At 49.5% G+C, this 18096-nt stretch overlaps 10 protein-coding genes across 10 annotated transcripts; 4 read left to right on the forward strand and 6 right to left on the reverse strand.

Moving 5' to 3' along the window:
- Positions 1–284: 284 nt before the first annotated feature.
- Positions 285–1214, forward strand: N7446_008538 (glutathione S-transferase family protein). Its single transcript, XM_058517283.1, has 2 exons — positions 285–698; positions 751–1214. The coding sequence occupies exons 1-2, from the start codon at positions 313–315 to the stop codon at positions 1037–1039; spliced, it is 675 nt and encodes a 224-aa protein (XP_058370929.1). The 5' UTR covers positions 285–312; the 3' UTR covers positions 1040–1214.
- Positions 1215–1409: 195 nt separating this feature from the next.
- On the reverse strand, positions 1410–1844 carry N7446_008539 (uncharacterized protein; the record flags this gene model as incomplete). Its single annotated transcript, XM_058517284.1, has 1 exon — positions 1410–1844. The coding sequence occupies one exon, from the start codon at positions 1842–1844 to the stop codon at positions 1410–1412; it is 435 nt and encodes a 144-aa protein (XP_058370930.1).
- A 1157-nt stretch (positions 1845–3001) lies between these two features.
- N7446_008540 (zinc finger CCCH domain-containing protein) lies at positions 3002–4787 on the reverse strand (the record flags this gene model as incomplete). Its single annotated transcript, XM_058517285.1, has 5 exons — positions 3002–3664; positions 3723–4066; positions 4131–4431; positions 4488–4535; positions 4590–4787. The coding sequence occupies 5 exons, from the start codon at positions 4785–4787 to the stop codon at positions 3002–3004; spliced, it is 1554 nt and encodes a 517-aa protein (XP_058370931.1).
- Positions 4788–5088: 301 nt separating this feature from the next.
- Positions 5089–6031, reverse strand: N7446_008541 (uncharacterized protein; the record flags this gene model as incomplete). Its single annotated transcript, XM_058517286.1, has 4 exons — positions 5089–5197; positions 5299–5420; positions 5532–5764; positions 5917–6031. 4 exons carry the CDS (start codon positions 6029–6031, stop codon positions 5089–5091), a joined length of 579 nt encoding a protein of 192 aa, XP_058370932.1.
- Positions 6032–6868: 837 nt separating this feature from the next.
- N7446_008542 (uncharacterized protein) lies at positions 6869–8334 on the reverse strand (the record flags this gene model as incomplete). Its single annotated transcript, XM_058517287.1, has 2 exons — positions 6869–7575; positions 7626–8334. The coding sequence occupies 2 exons, from the start codon at positions 8332–8334 to the stop codon at positions 6869–6871; spliced, it is 1416 nt and encodes a 471-aa protein (XP_058370933.1).
- A 224-nt stretch (positions 8335–8558) lies between these two features.
- On the forward strand, positions 8559–9743 carry N7446_008543 (uncharacterized protein; the record flags this gene model as incomplete). Its single annotated transcript, XM_058517288.1, has 2 exons — positions 8559–8890; positions 8945–9743. The coding sequence occupies 2 exons, from the start codon at positions 8559–8561 to the stop codon at positions 9741–9743; spliced, it is 1131 nt and encodes a 376-aa protein (XP_058370934.1).
- A 176-nt stretch (positions 9744–9919) lies between these two features.
- N7446_008544 (serine hydrolase domain-containing protein) lies at positions 9920–11071 on the reverse strand (the record flags this gene model as incomplete). The annotated part of the gene is made up of 1 exon (XM_058517289.1): positions 9920–11071. The coding sequence occupies one exon, from the start codon at positions 11069–11071 to the stop codon at positions 9920–9922; it is 1152 nt and encodes a 383-aa protein (XP_058370935.1).
- Positions 11072–11817: 746 nt separating this feature from the next.
- Positions 11818–13661, forward strand: N7446_008545 (MFS transporter; the record flags this gene model as incomplete). Its single annotated transcript, XM_058517290.1, has 4 exons — positions 11818–12891; positions 12939–13184; positions 13238–13344; positions 13400–13661. 4 exons carry the CDS (start codon positions 11818–11820, stop codon positions 13659–13661), a joined length of 1689 nt encoding a protein of 562 aa, XP_058370936.1.
- Positions 13662–14648: 987 nt separating this feature from the next.
- N7446_008546 (NCS2 family permease) lies at positions 14649–16546 on the forward strand (the record flags this gene model as incomplete). The annotated part of the gene is made up of 3 exons (XM_058517291.1): positions 14649–14735; positions 14836–15756; positions 15806–16546. 3 exons carry the CDS (start codon positions 14649–14651, stop codon positions 16544–16546), a joined length of 1749 nt encoding a protein of 582 aa, XP_058370937.1.
- Positions 16547–16898: 352 nt separating this feature from the next.
- Positions 16899–17702, reverse strand: N7446_008547 (EGFR-like transmembrane domain-containing protein; the record flags this gene model as incomplete). Its single annotated transcript, XM_058517292.1, has 1 exon — positions 16899–17702. The coding sequence occupies one exon, from the start codon at positions 17700–17702 to the stop codon at positions 16899–16901; it is 804 nt and encodes a 267-aa protein (XP_058370938.1).
- Between the last annotated feature and the right edge of the window lie 394 nt (positions 17703–18096).

Here is an 18096-nt window from a genome sequence, read left to right on the forward strand (position 1 = left end):
ACCCCGCATCGCCTGCTCAACACAGCGGGACTAAGCTGCGATCTCATTGAAGGAATATTTAGCTGTTTAACCGGCACCCCGGCAAAATGCAGCCCTGCAAATTTTCTCAGAACAACATACAAGACCTAATAGATATGTACTATATGCGCCAAGCATCAGCCAGGCTAAATAAGCTCACTCGATTACCCCAGGTTTCTCCGACAAACTTACATCATTGTTGCTTCATTTGCCACCCCACCCGAGAGCCACTCAAGGCGTTCTGCTTGATCTTTCACAAGATGGAACTAGCAACTACGAAACTCAGATCTCGAAATGGCTGCTCACGTTAAGCCCGTTATCTTGCACGCTCACAGCTCAAGCCCAAATCCGATCAAGGTAGCGATCACCCTCGAAGCACTCCACATCCCGTATGAAGTGAAGAAATGGGATTTCGGAGATGACGCCGAGAAGGGTGTGAAGGGTGCGGCATTTCTCAAAATCAACGAGAATGGACGCGTTCCTGCTATCGAGGATCCAAACACCGGTGTTGTCGCGTGGGAATCTGGAGCTTGCATGAACTATATCCGGCGTGTGTATGACAAGGGTAATTTGATTGGACCTTCCGGGGAGTTGGCCCAAGACCTAGTGGACTTTGAAAAGTGGGAGTATTTCTTGTTGACGACACTGGGTCCGATGACTGGCCAGGCGATTTGGTTTAGGTCAGTTAGTTGGAATGCTTTGTTGTCAGTCCTATGTATTAACATTTCATAGGAGATACAACGCCGAAAAGAATGAGAATGCTCTGGAGAGATACACGGCTCAGACCTATCGTTGCTATGATGTCCTCGAAGGCCAGTTGAAGAAAACTGGCGCAGAAAGCGTTCTCAATGGACGCGTCTCTGCCGTCGATTATCATTTCGAGCCTTGGCTGCATAATTACCCCCTTGCTGGTCTTTCTCTTGACAAGTATCCTTTGATCAAGAAGTGGCTTGGTCTCATGCAGACTCGCGAAGAGGTAAGGGAAGCCTACTTCAGGATCACAGGCGAGAAATCGGTTTAGAGGCTACAGTACACAGGGGAAAGGAAGGAAGATTGAAAAAGAAGCCTCGGTTGGCCACTTAGGGTTACCTAAGATGTAGTATGCGCACAAATATAACAAGATTAGGATCTTGGCCAAAGAAGCTGTAAAGATTTCGATACTTTCTATTCACAAGCTTAAAGAGCATACGTGTCGGCTCAGCAATGCATGGAAAGATCCCAATGTGGGCCATCTTTCTTCATCCCCGGAACGAATCCCGGTTTGTAAACTTCAGTGGCAATCCACTGATATTTCAAACAGTAATGGCAGGTTGATAATTTGCTAAGTTTCCAGTTAGCCGGTCAACAGAACCCCAAGGACATCGAGAGCATATAGCATGAAAGCTTTCCCATCACGACCTGCTCGGCATCTTTCCCCCACGAATATTAATCTGCAATGTCTGATGCACAAGTCTAGGCCTACCAAGACCCTTATCCGGCTTATTTCTCCACTTGACAGACGCCTCCTCAAACGAGTCATCTTCAAGGTACTTATTTTTCTCTTTCTCTTCAGCCACAGTGCTATAAGGCAAAGGATTACGGGCCGGATGCTGGTTCGTAGGCGTAGGCGGGTAATCGTGTCCCGTATATAATTTCGTCTCTGGCGGGAACGATAGAAGGCGTTGCATGGATTGAAACTGGGACTGTGCATCGCCACCGGGAAAGTCGCAGCGCCCGCGGCCAACGTCCGCGTTGAGCATGCAGTCTCCCGTGAACACATTATCTCCAAGTTTGTATCCCCCGTGATCAGCTGTGTGAACTGGCAGGTGAAGGGCTATGCCGGTCATCTGGCCGAGGTGGAATTTTCGTCGGGTTTGAAGGATTGATCAAAGGCTGTCTCGATTTCGTCTCTTGGGAGTCGGTACTTGTGTGCGTAGTAGGCTTGGACAATTTTGATGTTCTCTTGGATGCAAATTTGGGTGTGTGGTTGGCCGTGGGCCCTGAGGGTTTTTTTGGATATAGTAGGAGGCTGAGAGGTGGTCGCCGTGGGCATGTGTCTAGTAACATAGTGACTATAAAACCATTTTTCAAAACGCAATCAATGAGTGCATCTGCAGCCTGGGAGTAATGATGAATATTGTGGGCTCGAAGGTTAGAACGGGGTCGATAATTGCCGCTTCTTTGGTTTCTGGACAGACTACTATATATTGCCATGAACAAGTAGTAGGCTCGAAGACTGGGTGAATGGTAGGTTGCATTCCGTCAGTGAATTTGGCGAATTTGTTATTGTGCAAGTATGTCAATGGAGGGAGTTATTATTACAGCTTATTGTGGCTTTTGGTAGACATTACGTATGTATAGATCATCGGTGCTCAGCCCTACCTTAGGTTTATAACAGCACCACACGAGGAAACGCGCAATACCTCTAGAAATATGCCTCAGATAAAATTGGACCTATAATCGTCTTCGTGGGGTGTCAAGGCTTCTATATCCGAAGAAAGATTGTGACCTATGCTCAGTCATTAGAGATTGTTCAATTGGACATGCGCATTGCGCAGAAGAAATACCCTACGGTTACTAGTTTTCATTGCATACTACTTGTGAGTATAGTAATTCAAGCCAAGCCGTTCTAATTGATTGAGTAAATGGACAGTAAATGATTGAAAGGACAGTGTTAGGACGCTTTTCTGTTGTTTACCGTTGAGATTACCACCACCTACACGGTGAAGGTAATGAAAATAGACCAGGTAACGAATAATGTTGGCCAAGAAGACCCTAGATAGCCTTCAAACCTGAAAGATTGATGATTCTGACCCGTTTCTATCCCTTTGCAATAACCTTTTTAGATGCGTCCTTGGTTTAGCGCCAAACATCCACTCGTTGTCGTAGTAATCCGACATTTCTCACACATACGGAGACATCCCGGGTAAGAGGGACTAGTTGTCAGTAGGCGAGGATAAGGAAAAAAAAGGTTCGTTCCTTTGGGGAAGACTTGATCGTGACTCTAAGCGGCGAAGAAAGATCTTGGGGAAGGCGCTCGGGGAGAGTCATCGCTGATGGACCATTGGTCGATTTCACTCTGATCGGATGGCACATCCCATCGAGCGACCTTAAGATCAAGAGTGTGTGCAGCCTGGTTGAAGCGGCATTGCCAGCTCTTGACGGCCTTGCACCCGGGCTTCTGGCATAGATGACCCATGTAGCATTTGATGGATCGGCACGCGCCGGCTCGAGAGCAGGGGTGCTGGAGGAGCATAAATCGCAGAACCTCAATGATCGTGTCAGACACATCGCTGTGGTCATACGGGCAGCTCATATCCCCACATTCCCCCGACAGGTGATAGCTGTTGCAGACCTTGGCTTCTTTTGCTCGAGAGTGGTATTCATCGAAGGCCGCTCCTGACGGGGAAGGGATGTATGGGTCGATTCGGTGCCCATCCTTAGTGACGGGGATAAATTCCTCGGTTTTGATGCTTGGCAGGGGTAGCGCGGTTCTAAAGAATTCCTCGGTGCGGCCAACTGTAGGGGAGGACCATAGGTGTTTTGGTGAATCGTGTTCAGGTGAATCACCAGAGTATTTAGACGAGGGTGGTTTAGGCGTGTGATTCAACGACTGGTTTGGCATGACGTGTTGCTTGTTGCAACTATTGCCGAACTTGCAGATACCCTGATTCCGTGTCAGCGGCCTGTCTAGTTAAAATAACCTCTCTAGCACAAATACACACCCTTTGAAAGTGTTTGCAGACTGTTTTAATTCCATTTGTGCCGTGTGTACCATTTGAGCTATTCGTACCATTGGAAGTGTGGGTTCCGCTGATGGCCTTGCTAGCGGCCGGGCCTGTTGGCGGCTTGCTGTTAAGTAGGGGAGTGTTCATGAATACGGTAGGAAGTTCCTTGATAGGCAGGTCCAGGGCTTCGAATTCCCGATGGAAACCGGCGGCTTTGATGAGAGTGATACGGTCACTTCTACCTCTATAGGGAGTCAGCAGCGAACCGTATCCAGTGTCGTGGCAGCCAGCAAAATAGATGTGGCGGCATTGATTCAGCTCCGCAAATAGACGGAACATTTCTTAATTTTAGGGCACGAATTAGTCCATGAACAACAATGTTACAGGGTGCAAACTGCTCAATACCTCTGATTTTGTAATCGCTGCCCTCCTTCTTCTCTGCAGCATCGACAAAATCGAACAACGCCTGTGCACGTGTAAATGTCGAAGTAAAGGGTGACAAGGACCGAGCCTCGTGGCCCACAAGACCAGCTCTGGCTAGAGCTTTCGATAATCCGAGGACGTTTGCATAGACACGAACCATGATTTGACATTGCTCGGCTTGCACCCCCATTGTCGAATGCATAAGCTCCCTAACGGAATCGTTAAGCTCACGGGCTGCGTTGATGCCTCCTTCGCTACCGTTCTTTAAGAAGTGGTCCTTGAACTAAAAGGTAATTTGTTAGTCGATACCCAACGCCGACTTGCAATAGGCAGACTCACGAGATATCCATCACCGTCTACAAGGACAAGCACAAAAGGGTTGCGCTCCTAGTGGACCGTTAGTCTTTGACTCTTGCTTTCTGCGCGTTTATCAATTCGTACCTGGCCTCGCGCTTGTCTTTTGTATTTTTCTCGGCCTTCTTTCACCTCCTCGTAGTCGCTTTTCAGTGAGCTGTAGTCATCTAGCAAGCTCTTGAACTGTCCCAACAGGCCCTGGAGACTGTCATGTTGCTTCTGCTGCTCTGTTGATAACGATGATAGATGGTGGTTCAACAATTCTATATCCGAATCCCTTAGCATCTTGTCAGAGGTCCCGGGACGGCATGTGCCTGTCCCACAAGCCAAGTAGATTGGTTACAAACTACCACCATTCAATCGAAAAATGAATGAAGAAGAAGATGGAGCGCTTTAATGAAATGAGATGGGGTGCCTGGATATGGTGGGGAAAGTATTTATTTGTCAAAACCAAGTTGGGCGGTCAGGCTATCCTATCAGGTGACGTGCCACCTCCTGTTTGGTGCTTATTTCTGTTCTTCACTTCTCCACTGTTTCATGGTTAGCTGCATTGCATATGCTAACTATGATATCCTAGCGTACATCCTCAGAGAGGTGGGATCATCCCTAGTTCCACACACTCCTCCACAATGCGCAAGATTGATTCGGTTTTGTCAACAAACCCGAAATACCCCATTTTCTTGGCCTTGGACGTGCTGTTTTACCACTATGCTTAGCTCTATGATGCTACAGGAATCAATTACAAGACAATTACTCACCCCAAAGACCAATTCCTCATTTCAAAGAAATCGAATACGTCAACGCCAAGAGAAGGTCGGCGAAACCAAAGACGCGGTCAATATCCCGCAACTTCTTCTCCGGCAATCCATGCTTCTCAGCAATATTCACCCACGCCTTCTGAACCTCTGGTGTCTTCGCCTAATTCGCCGAAGTGCATCGGAACCGAACCACGCCGGGAGGACCATAACCGCGGGTGGATCAGTAAGAAATGTGATTGTCGCATAGGGAGCTTATCGCTTGTATCAGGACCGGTCCACGGCATCTGAAAGTTTCAGCCAACTTTGGCCAGAGCTTGCTCCACGTGAAGAGGCATTCATTCATTGAATCGAATATCTCGCTGGTGGTCTGTTCGGTCAGGACGGCCCACTCCTCGAGATACCCATGCGCTTGTGCGCTTGAAATCGATACGTTTGTTTCCCAGGCCTCGAGGCCACTGGAGTATCTCAGAGGCTTGTTGAGGTATTTTTGGACTGTGGTGTAAACTGTCAGAGGATACCACAAGTTAATTGCGGCGTCCGGCGATGTGGGATGTTCGGGTGGTGTTCAAGCCGATCTAGTGCTTTTAGCGAAGGCTTTCAGGTAGTCTTCCTGGTTGTAGGAAAAGCTTGGCCCGATTAGGACGCGATGATCTAACTTCTCTTGTTGACAGCTTGCGGGACCATGTGTAGACCGTAATACTTGGCTCCGTGCTGCAACGACTCTCGCTTGGGAATTGTGTTGTTCAAATCTAGCCCCTCGAGGAAGTTCATAAGCAGCTTCTGTATATAACATTCTGCTAGTCTATTCAATATGGCTATATCCTAAGGTTGATCACTTGCGAGTTAGTGTCACCGTTTCCTCCGCACTCGGAGCCCTTCTCCCTCTGTGGGAGTCGACTGGATATACGCAAAACAGAAGACATAGTCCGCGCGAACACCTCTCGCAGTCAATTCTGCCGCAGTAGTCTCAGGCGATTGCAGGAGACCAATCGGCACATGCTCGACATGATCAGGCCATGAACCATTAGCTATTCAAGAGCCCTACTTGGCTAGAAGATTTGGTTTTCTTATAATTTAAAGAGCGTCTAGCATATATCGTATCCTAAGAGTTTGACTCACACGAAGGATACAGATTCTATACCTAATTTCTTATTGAAGGAAGACCTTGGAAGTCGGAGATAGTTATGCGTAAGGGTGAATAAGAATAGATGGTCGTCGAGCATGAGGAATTATACACCTGTGCTATTCTACGGAAGGTTACATGACCTGCAGTTTTCCTCCCAACAAAATTGGCGTAACGGACAAATTCGGGTTCAAATAGCGTGGAAGAAGTGCAGAATCAATATTCATAAAATTGTAGCATGTAACTATTCAAGAAGCTCTCTCAGCTAGAGTTTTTAGTCTTCCTGCATTGGAAGAAGAGTCCAGCAGGTGCCTTGTCCGAGGGTCTAAGAATCCCATGAGAAACATCCATATTGCTTCTTGAAATCTTCATCGAATCCATGCTTGTCATCGTAAAACTCCGTGTGACTAGCCGATTCAGGTCCAACGTGGAATCCTAGATTCTTGACATGTAACTTGAGTCAGCTAACTTGCGGGGACTGTTGTTCAACGGAAAATACATACCTCGATAGTTATATGACTTTGACCATGGCTTTTGGCCACGGCATCCCACACCTCTCGGACCTCAGGTGCGACGTGAAACTCCGAGGTGCAAACCCAAGTCGCTCTAGCCGAGCTTGAGGTGTATTGAAACCAGTGCTCGGGGTTTGCATTGATTACCTCTTCGAGTCCATCCCCCGAACATCCTATGTTAGCCCAGAGTACCATAGTTCGTAACCTAGGCATCTGCTGAGCGGCACGTCCGGCAGCAAGATAAAGCTCGTTGAGCTCCCTATTAGGCATCGTGCGAAATTGATTGATATTCTTTTCACCTGGAGGATCCCCTTCGTTCCAGGTGGGCGTATGGTAGCGACCAGGTGACACATCCCTCCATCTTGGATCCCTCTCAAAGAGCCATGTGCCGGAAGGGGTGGCAGATGCATATCGCACATTAATTTTGGTAAGGTTTGGCCAGTATGGAATATTTTTGTTGGCACTTGCTGGCCAAAAGAGCTCAGGACCGATCATGATTGGTGTCAAGTCGACAATCTCGAGCTGTTGCGTTAGGCGATGAAGTGCAAGGCACAATGGATCCGTGCCTGGATTCGTTCTTTTCCTTAAGGGAAAGCTTTCATCCCATGCAGGGTCTCCTTGATAATTCAACCACAAAGTTCTGAGAGAGGGAGGCCAGTTGGCGACGCCTTGTGAGAACTCTGTTCAAATCCTATTAAGGCTGTTCAATTACAAGGAAAAATTGACATACCATTGCGAAGATGATCTCGCATCGTGGGGTTCCTTCGCTCGTTGTCGCTAAGATTGGCGGACAATACCCGCAGTCGTGGGAGCCGGCATACGATCTCGGATACACTTCGTGGCGAGAATCCCCGGTAGGGAAAAGAACCACGTACTTGGAGCTCAACGACGCATTTGGCACTCGACAAATGTGCCTCCTCGGTCAGCTGCAGATATGAAGATCCATAGCGGGCCCATAACAGGTCTTCGTCTGGAAAAGCTTGGTTCTTCTGCATTCGGATTTTCCGTTTAGCCCAGTCGGGCTCAGATTCAACATCACCTGGCGAGCGGGCGTAAATCACAAGTTCAAGTTTACATCGGTCGTCGTCGGACCATGAGCTTAAGACCTTGAAAAGCGATGTGACGGCTTGCGTAAACGCCTTGTCGTTTGAACTGCGATCGTTCTCATCCTCAAAGCGACCCCGGGCTTGGACGCCGTACGCCGGTAAGATACACTTGAAATCTAGCTTCCGAACGAAAAAGGGTCGCCATGGAGTGCTGGTGCGTCCGACAATGCGACGGAGATCTTCAAGGTTCGAGGAGTTGGCGAGCAGAGTAGAGAAGGTGGTTCTCTCAGCGGCTACTTGCCACTCTCGACAGACGACAGCGCAAGAGACTAGGTCATCTGTGAGAAAAGAAAAGATATGCAGGAGGGCCTCGAGAGGCAGTGAGCGAGCCATGGTGGAAGTCGCCAAGAGCGAAGCGGCGGAGGGACCCTGGCTAAACCTATTCGGGTATGCAAGATGTCAAGGAGATTTCCCCACATTCAACAGTCGACCACCTGGGCACATGTGTTGACGATCAACGACTGGCCTCGGTCTCACACGCATCAGTCACGGGACCCATATAAGATGATTCGTAGCTCCCCGGATTCCAGTGGACTCTGACCATCCTCACTCTCACTATGAGATACGTACTATTCTCCCTAAGCGCATTCGTGTTCTACGCGATCTTCTACTTTTCCTATATCAATGGCCTCGATGAATTGGGAAAGAAAGTCGTGGAATCTGGCACGCTTCCTACTATAAATGAGCCCCTGCGCTCAGTATACACTGGCGTTGAGCCAGTCGACAAGCTCCTAACGCTATTGACTACATTTTTCTACCCATCACTCGATGGCTCAAACCCCGGTCTTTTGCTTCACAGCATTGGCTTCTCGGGTACCTTCGGAGCAGCATGGACTCTAGTTGTCCTGGAGTCCTGGAGAAAGGGTAACACCGGAACAATTGCCGCTTAGTATGTTATCCAACCCATTAGCATAATAAATAGATTGCTAACCCACTGCTTCAGTCCAATGATCTTCGGCCTCGCAGCCCAGGTCCTGACTTTTGCTTTTGCAACTCCCTTAATTTGCGCTCTCCAGCTCGGCTGCTCAATCACCGCGCGTCGTCCTCATGCAGACAACATCCGCGTGCCGCGCGCGGTGCTCGCAGCCCTCCCATTGATCTTCGTAGTTGGGTTCATGGTCCCGACTAACATCATGGTCCTACCCGCTCCCGCTGTTATTCCAGTGGATGTGAAGCAAATCGCCATTGCGATGTGGCACCCTTGGCCTGGCTACGTGTCGATTCTGACTACTGTCGCGTACTTCATTTTATCGCCTTTCTTCTCGGAGAACCAGCGTGCGTCTATGTCTAGCTTGCGCTGGGTCTACGCATTTGCATTTATCAATGCTTCTCTTTCACACCTTGTTTCTTGGATTGTGTCTTTGGCTACGGTTATCGTTCCAAGTCTGTTCGCGGATCATGTCCTGAAAACACTTCATCCAGCCAATGTTTTTGCCATTCCTCTTCCTTGGTCTGGACTGACTGTTGACAATGTCGGTGATGGTGTGCACGTTTTCCTGCGTTGGGATTATTTGATTGGCTCGGCTGGTATCTTGCTTTGGGCGATCCAGTTATATACTGTTGCTCACAAGCAACTTGGTGTTGTATCTTGGGTCAGTTTCTTGTTCAAGGTTACTCTCTTGACAGCTCTTGTTGGTCCTGCGGGTACTGCGGTTGAACTGGTCTGGGAGCGGGATGAGCTGGTTTTCTCCGAGACTGGTGGTAGCAGGCAGCAGGTTTCCAAGGCCAAGAAGTCCACCTGAATATTCTTGGCGAGGTGACGGTCACATTGGGAGGTCCACGCCGTGGATTCGGATTGAAGAAGTATTTGTAGAGGTCAATAACCCGTCAGTTTCTGGACATGTGGATTTGTTAGTCTGTCAGAGACGGTATTTGACTTTCATTGCATAATTATTGAAGTGTTGCAATCTAGAATACATCATGAAGAAGACTGAGAATTCACGATCTCATAAACCGCTTTGAAATAAGCCTTGGTATTATCATTGCCGAGGGTACCCGATGACATCTTGTTCATGGCATAAGCAAGGGTCATCCGGCGACCCAAGTCCATAACAATCATAGAACCACCCCAACCACTCCAGAAGCAGACAGTACTCTCGGGAACAAAAGGAAGCGGCTCCGCGGGTGTCAAAGCAACACCGAGAGCAAACCGAAGATTCAAACCGATTACAAGGTCCGGGCCACGCACACGTTCTTGGATCATCTGGTCAACAGTCTTAGGCGAAAGATACTGTTTCCCATCAACAGTCCCCTTCAAAGAGACCATGGATCCAATCCGCGCTAGAGCACGCGCGTTACCAAACCCATTCGTTGCGCCAAGCTCAGCCTTCCTGAACCCAGGAGTCATCGACGTCTCTGCAACAGGGGGAACATGGGTCATAGCCTTGAAAGCGATGCTTTCTCGGTCCAACAGGTCCAAACCAGGCGGGGGCGGGGGAGGTGTGATATCAGCAGTCCTCGCCCAATCTTCTTCAGGAACACCGAGTCTGAAATCCGCGCCTAGCGGTCCTGCAATCTCCTCGTCGATAAACTGCTTCAGTCCCTTGCCGCTGATACGTCGTACCAGCTCGCCGATCAGGTGCCCATGCGTCATCATATGGTACCCATGGCTCTCACCAGGCGTCCACCAAGGCGCCTCCTGTGCGAGCTTCTCAGTCGAAGCCTTGGTATCGTAGACGAATTCCATTGTAACCGGGTCCTCCCATGAGGGCAGGCCGGAGGAGTGGCTAAGGATTTGCCAGACTTTTACTTCTTCCTTGCCATTGACGGCGAACTCGGGCCAGTATGTTGAGACGCGCTCTTCCACGTCTAGCTGGCCGCGGTCGACCAGTGTGAGGGCCGCCAGGGCCGAGACTATCTTGCTGCATGACCAGACTACTGTCAGGGTGTCCTCCTCCCAGGGGCGTGTCTTGGCGGCATCTGCATATCCGCCCCAGATGTCGAGGACGTTCTTTCCGTCGATATTTACGCAGAGGGATGCGCCGAGTTCGTCGCCTGAGGTTAGTCTCTCTTGGAGAAGATCGCGGATTCGGTTAAAGGCAGGGTCGCAGGAGCCGTGTGTATCCGCCATGGTGGAGTTCTTCGAGGTATGTCTTGTATACTCCGTAGAGAATAGGGAGGAGATGAAGGTTAGCTATTGCAAGAGGGGTACAGGGATTGAGGGTGAATCGAGATCGAAACAGAGAGCTATGGCGATCTTTGCAATGCTTTAACGTTAGTGCTGCTGCGGGGACTAGGCGGAACACCGCGTATATATGTTTATGCCGAGACAAATGAGCAGTGATTCATCAATTGGACGAAACTCTATCCTAACTAGGAGAGTTCGTGCCAACAAGTTCTCTGCGGTGAGGCAGCTGAGTATTGGACTTCTTTTACTCCTTTGCAGTTTGCTCAAAAAGTAAGCATGTCGATTGTCACCTGATTGGGCGTTTCGAGTTATGCACGATCTTCGTAACTTTATCCACTTTGGATATTCAGCCTGTGACGTCATTAAAAACATGTGAAGTACGAAGTGCAAACTGCAAACTACAGACTGCCTCATATATGCCATTGACAAGTGCCGATGGCCATGCATTTGCATCGGATATAACTTATATACTATTTTAACTTTCACAGGTTCCACACGGAGCGTATTTCCCAATCAGACTATAGAACGGCACACCCGGGGAAATCAGTCGATGACGCCCTCGACCAGTAAATCACGAAGAAAATGGCACCTCAACAGGAACCGAGTCATTTACCGTATATATGTCCAATATATATGCACCGTGCTATCCAACCATCGGAGCTCTAGAGTTTCAGCACTAGTCCAGCAATATGGATCCTCCTCGCGCATCTTCTCACAGCCCGCGGGATACTAGCCCTAGTGGAAGCGATGACCTCAGTACTGTTATGACGAGCCCAGACCGCCGCTTATCAGAACAACGAAGCCTCCAGCCGGAGCTCGAGCGTCTTCAAACCAATCTCGACGACGTCGAACTAGCGCGTATCGAAACCTACCGACTCCAACACCGCTCGACAGTAGGCTCAGGCACTGGCATCACACCTCGTGAACAATGGCTTCCCCTCGGAGCTGGGAAGCCCTACCCACCTTCTCTCCCGGATCCAGAACAATATGTCGTGGAATTCACGGATGCCAATGATCCTCTCCATCCCCAGAACTGGCCATTCTCTAAGAAAATTGGTATCTCGGTGACTCTAGCCTATACAACATTCGTGTCCTCCTTCGCTAGTGCCATTTTCTCCTCCGCAGTCGGCGAGATCGCTCCCCATTTCCATATCAGCACGGAGGTTGCCATTCTCGGTGTTACCTTGTATGTCCTGGGTTTCGCGTCTGGACCAACAGTCTGGGCACCGGCCAGTGAGCTTATAGGCAGAAGATGGCCAATCTGTATTGGCATGTTCGGCTACTCTATATTTACTATTGCGACAGCGACAAGTAAAGATGTCCAAACATTGATGCTAACCCGGTTCTTTGCTGGGTTCTTCTCTGCCAGCCCCATCGCCATCGTGCCTGCCGTCTTTGCCGATATATACAACAACCAGACAAGAGGTGTGGCTATTGCCATGTTTGCCATGGCTGTGTTTGTGGGACCGTTCGCCTCGCCATTCGTCGGTGGCTTCATTACATCCAGTTATCTTGGCTGGCGATGGACTATGTACATTGCCTCCATCATGGGTTGGCTGGCTACTGGACTTTGTCTTCTACTTTTGAAGGAAACGTATGCACCCGCTGTGCTGGTGGAGAAAGCGTCTACTCTCCGACGACAGACCCACAATTGGGGTATTCGCGCTAGACAGGAGGAGATTGAGCTCGACTGGGGTGAACTCATCACGAACAACTTCAGTCGACCATTCCGTATGCTCTTCACAGAACCAATTGTCTTCTTGGTATGTTGTGCTTCAATAAAAGGTATAATTGGCACTAACTTCAACAGATTTCCTTGTGGATGAGTTTCGTCTATGGACTGATGTATGCACTTCTCGGCGCCTATCCGGTCGTGTTCCAAGGCATCCACGGAATGAGTCTGGGCGTTGGCAGTCTGCCCTTCATCGCACTGATTATTGGTGAGGCTCTAGCCGGCTCCTATATCCTCTGGGACCAGAAGGCATACAGCAAAAAGTTGGCTGCCAACAACAACATTCCCATCCCGGAGTGGCGACTCCCCCAGCCATCGTGGGTGGTATCTGCTTCTGTATCGGTCTTTTCTGGTTCGGTTGGACTGGCTGGACAAAGTCAATCCATTGGATGGCTCCTACTGCCAGTGGAATAATGACTGGATTTGGGATCTACGTCATCTTCTTGGAGTGTTTCAATTATCTGATTGATTCGTACTTAACCTTGTAAGTTTTATTTTTCCCCTGGGACTGCAGTGCCTTATGCTGACGTCAAGCTTAGTGCTGCATCCGTCTTCGCTGCGAATACAATTATCCGATCAGCCGTCGGTGCCGCTTTCCCGTTGTTCTCTAAGCAGATGTTCAATAATCTGGGTGTGCAGTGGGCTGGTACTCTTCTTGGATGCCTTGCCCTCATCATGGTTCCTATTCCTCTGGCATTTATCAAATGGGGACCTTCGTTGCGGAAGAGATCGAAATTCGCCCCGATCTTTGAACCGAAACCTACGACTCAAGTTGAAAAGCATGGATCTCAAGCTGTTTAGAAACTAATTTGAAAGTATGGTGTTTGGAATGTATTAGATTGGCATTATCATTAATCACATATTTGTCGTTGGGGAATTGGAGCACCAGTCTCTTTACCAGAGTTAGCATCCAAATGCTTAATGTGGTGTGCACGAACGTGACCACCTCTCCGTATAGATAGCTTCGGCGCTCTAACCTCAAACCACTATCATCTCCGACAGATACTGTACAGAGCTTCACAATCAGCAGACTACAAGCGGCAGAACTCCTTCAAGTCAGCCGCTCTCGTGCCAGTCCGTTATCTCTAGATCGCAGTCAAGCTTTGTGATAACACCACCGGAATCGACCGATCGATCCATAATACCCCGGAGCCCCAGAGCCACGAGGCAAGGACTGGGGAAACAATGGACGCAAAGTAGTTCATGTGCATTCGGCTTCCTCCGTCTTATCGACATGGTCCCTACATATCATCTCCACGACTAATATGGAATGATAAGATAAAAGCCCAAGAGGGCTGAGCGCCGCACTGGCGTCTTGGCGTTTCAGGCATGTATGGCATTATGAAGCCAAACAATCGAAAAATCATACGAAGACATCCTGATTTTTATAGCTAATTCGGGAGTCGAAGAACGTTCGCCTGTCCCCTTTTTTTCCCTTTCCGGGCCCATCGGGTTGCCGAGCCTCGACCCATAGACACAACGCTGTCGGCAAGCTCACAGCCAATTAGGACTTGAGTTCGGCATCTCGCGGGCGAAAGCGACTCCGCCAAGCCGCCAAGGCCCATGGGAGGCGGAGATAGCTGGGACTGGACCCAAATGAGATTTTTTTTTAACCTGGCTTATCAGCATGGTGTGGTTGGCTGGTTATTCTTCTTTTTTTTCGCTTCGATGTGACATTCTCTTCTTCTTCTGCTTCTGCAGGAACATCTTTAAATACTGCGTCTTAACGACGGGTTCTGTCCTATATCTAGTAAAGGACGTGATACTTCGCCTCTCACGCATCCCACGATGATCAAGAGTTGGATTCACAATACCAATTTGCGGGTTGCCCGCAGTCCCGTGGGGAAATGGTTCCGTCTAGAGGGCTCTGGTCATGTAAGGATTCCTATACATATGCTCTATCCTCCATTCTCTATATCCTGCGAGACGTGTGATAGCGGAGGCAAGCGTGCGATGGGAGCTGACACCGTGATAGCCCAGAGAGAGGAAGGGAAGCTACTTCTTCACTGAAATTCGCGCCGGCCTCGCCACGTTCTTCGCCATGGCATATATTATCTCTGTCAACAGCACCATCACCTCCGCTACCGGTGGAACCTGCGTCTGTCCCGAAGAGAGTATGTCAGATAACTGCGCCACCAACGCCGAATACGCATTGTGCACGCAGGAAGTCAACCGAGACCTCGTCACCGCTACCGCAGCTATCGCCGCGCTGTCTACATTCTGTATGGGTCTATTTGCAAACCTGCCTATCGCCCTAGCCCCCGGCATGGGTCTGAACGCCTACTTTGCCTACACTGTAGTTGGTGTGCGCGGTACCGGCTTGGTTTCCTACTCCACAGCTCTCACCGCGGTCTTCGTTGAAGGCTGGGTATTCCTTGGGTTGACCCTCATCGGTATGCGACAGTGGCTAGCGCGTGCGCTCCCATCTTCAATTAAACTTGCCACCGGCTGCGGTATCGGTCTATATCTCGCCTTGATTGGTTTGACATATGACGCCGGTATTGGACTGGTTCAAGGTGCTTCGTCCACACCAATTGAATTGGCTGGATGTGCGTCTCAATACTTCGACCCCGAGACCGGATTGTGTATGAGCAGCGAGAAAATGCGCAACCCCACTATGTGGATTGGTATCTTCTGTGGTGGAATTCTGACTGCTTTGTTGATGATGTACCGCATCAAAGGTGCTGTTATTATCGGTATTCTGTTGGTGTCGATTATCTCGTGGCCTCGCACTACTCCCGTCACTTATTTCCCCTACACGGAGTTGGGCACGAGCAAGTTCGACTTCTTCAAAAAGGTGGTGACATTCCATCCTATTAAGCACATTCTCGTTGCTCAGGATTGGGATCTCTCCGGCAAGGGTGGCCAATTTGGATTGGCTTTCATTACATTCTTGGTATGTGACAGACACTTCTACCCAAGAGCTCGGCACTAACAGATTACAGTATGTTGATATTTTGGATACTACTGGTACCATGTACTCAATGGCCCGATTCGCCGGCACCATTGATGAAAAGACCCAAGATTTCGAGGGCAGCGCCATCGCCTATATGGTCGACGCAATCTCTATCTCCATTGGATCCCTGCTTGGCAGCCCTCCTGTGACAGCATTCGTCGAGTCTGGCGCGGGTATTTCTGAAGGTGGCAAGACAGGTCTGACATCGTGCACGACCGGCATTGCATTCTTCATCTCCGTGTTCTTCGCACCAATATTCGCCTCTATTCCACCCTGGGCAACGGGTTGCACGCTCGTGATCGTTGGTGCATTGATGGCCAAGGCTGCCGCTGAGATCAACTGGCGCTACTACGGTGATGCCATCCCCGCATTCCTCACCATCGCCATCATGCCTTTCACCTATAGTATTGCCTACGGTCTGATTGCAGGTATCACCAGCTACATCACTCTCAACGGTATTGCCTGGATCATCGAGAAGGTCAGTGGTGGTCGTATCGTCCCGCCTAACAAGGACGAGTCCGATCCTTGGTCCTGGAAGATCAAGGGTGGTTTCTTGCCACCCTGGGTTAACCGTGCTGCTCACGGGAAGAAGGATTTCTGGCGCCCCGATGAGGAGTATGCTGAGCAGCGTGTTGATGGTGAGTCTGGATCTCTTGCCTCGTCGGGCGAGCGTGTAGCTCTTGAGAAGGGTCAGGAGCCCAGTGATGCTCGCCCTGTAAAGTCCTTGTAAATATGATCAGGGGATGAAGGGAGTTTGGATATGGTTTTCTTTGCATGGCATTCTAGCGACATGTTAATTCTTTAATGGTAATGTATTTACTCATGCTTCCTAGCCTGCTAGATGGGTCGGGCACGCCATTACTGTATATGAACATATTTTTACACACATTTTCAGTCCGTATAAAAACATTCTACATGCAATTCAAAAACGACAATACTATCCAATATTCATTAAAATATCACGTTAATCAAGCAAACAATTGAACCTTAAAACCCCTCCGCGCTATCAAGACAAGAAGTAGACCAAGCAACTGATCTTGGAGACCAGAACCGCTTAACATGAGCCTCGTTACATTGCTTATTCAGACCCGATACGATGGCTTAGTCGCCGAATGACCATCCATCTCACTGAGCGGACTGTTAGGCAGCTCAAAAGTCCCCGCATCACCAGCAAGCTCAACAAGCTTCGAACCAGGCGCAGGACGGAACGACCCTCCCCCCGAAGAACCTGGCGGCTTCTCTGTAGCACCACTCAGAGAAGAAACGGTAGCCTCAGCTTCATGATGCCCAAAGCTACCGGGTTGGACGCTAGCTGGAGCATTTTTCTTGCGATTTCTCCGCATAAAGAAGAAGATAAGTCCAGCGAGGACAGCAAGACCTGCTACAACACCAATCACGATACCTGCAATTGCTCCACCGGAGAGACCAGAGGAAGTGTCACTCGTGGCAGCGTCACTGGGCGTTGGGGTCGAGGTTGGCGTGCTCGTCGCAGACTCGGAAACGGATGCGGATGTGGACGTGGAAGTAGATGCAGAAGTAGATGCAGCTGTGGAGGAAGAGGGCAGCGCAGTGGTGCTAGTAGAAACGGCCGGTCTCTCAGGAGCGATGTCGACACCGAAGAAGGAAGCACTAGCATTCTTCCTCCAGGACGTACACGAGTATCCTGCTCGGGAACTACATTGGTCGTCGTAATATATCGAAACGCAGAGGTCAGATCCCTCGGGGTCAAATGTGAACAGTTTGTCCTTGGCGAGGCTTATAGCCGTGCAATTCTGGTCATCGCTGCCGCGTAGGATCAGCGTGCTATCTGTTTTGTTGGTGTAGAGGAATGTCCATGCGGTCGCCAGTGGGAGGAGAGAGAGGGCGTATAGTGGCAGCATCAACATGGTGACTTGATCACTTGAGTCCTGTGGACCAAGATCAAAAAAAATGGGGGGGAGTATTAAAAATGAAAATTAGACTTTGGGAAGATGTGCGGAAGGGGGTGTTTGTAATATAACGTTATGGAGTGCAGACACCCTCGCCTGTTCTGGGGCCTGGGGCCTGGGGAGAATTAGAATTAGCCTCGTATTCATATGAGCCTCGTCTCCATCGGAGTACTTTTCAGCCCATGCTTTGAGCCATTCAGGACCCTTCATTGTGGACCCTTGTAGTAACCGCAGCTGATGATCTATACCGGGTGAGGCAGTAGATCGACGGACTATTTGAGCTGCAGATTGAAACCATTCCTAGCGTGCTTTTAAGGCTCGGAGGTGGCTCCTGTGTGAAAGGGTGTAGGTT

This window comes from Penicillium canescens (genome assembly GCF_028828765.1).
Source record: "Penicillium canescens strain IBT 15451 chromosome Unknown utg000005l_segment0_segment0, whole genome shotgun sequence".
Taxonomy (NCBI): domain Eukaryota; kingdom Fungi; phylum Ascomycota; class Eurotiomycetes; order Eurotiales; family Aspergillaceae; genus Penicillium; species Penicillium canescens.

Excerpts from the sequence above, each read along its gene's own strand:
- N7446_008538 (XM_058517283.1), top strand. The coding sequence starts at position 313 with ATGGCTGCTCACGTTAAGCCCGTTATCTTGCACGCTCACAGCTCAAGC. Across the intron at positions 699-750 it reads GGCCAGGCGATTTGGTTTAG|GAGATACAACGCCGAAAAGA; the intron begins GTCAGTTAGTTG and ends AACATTTCATAG.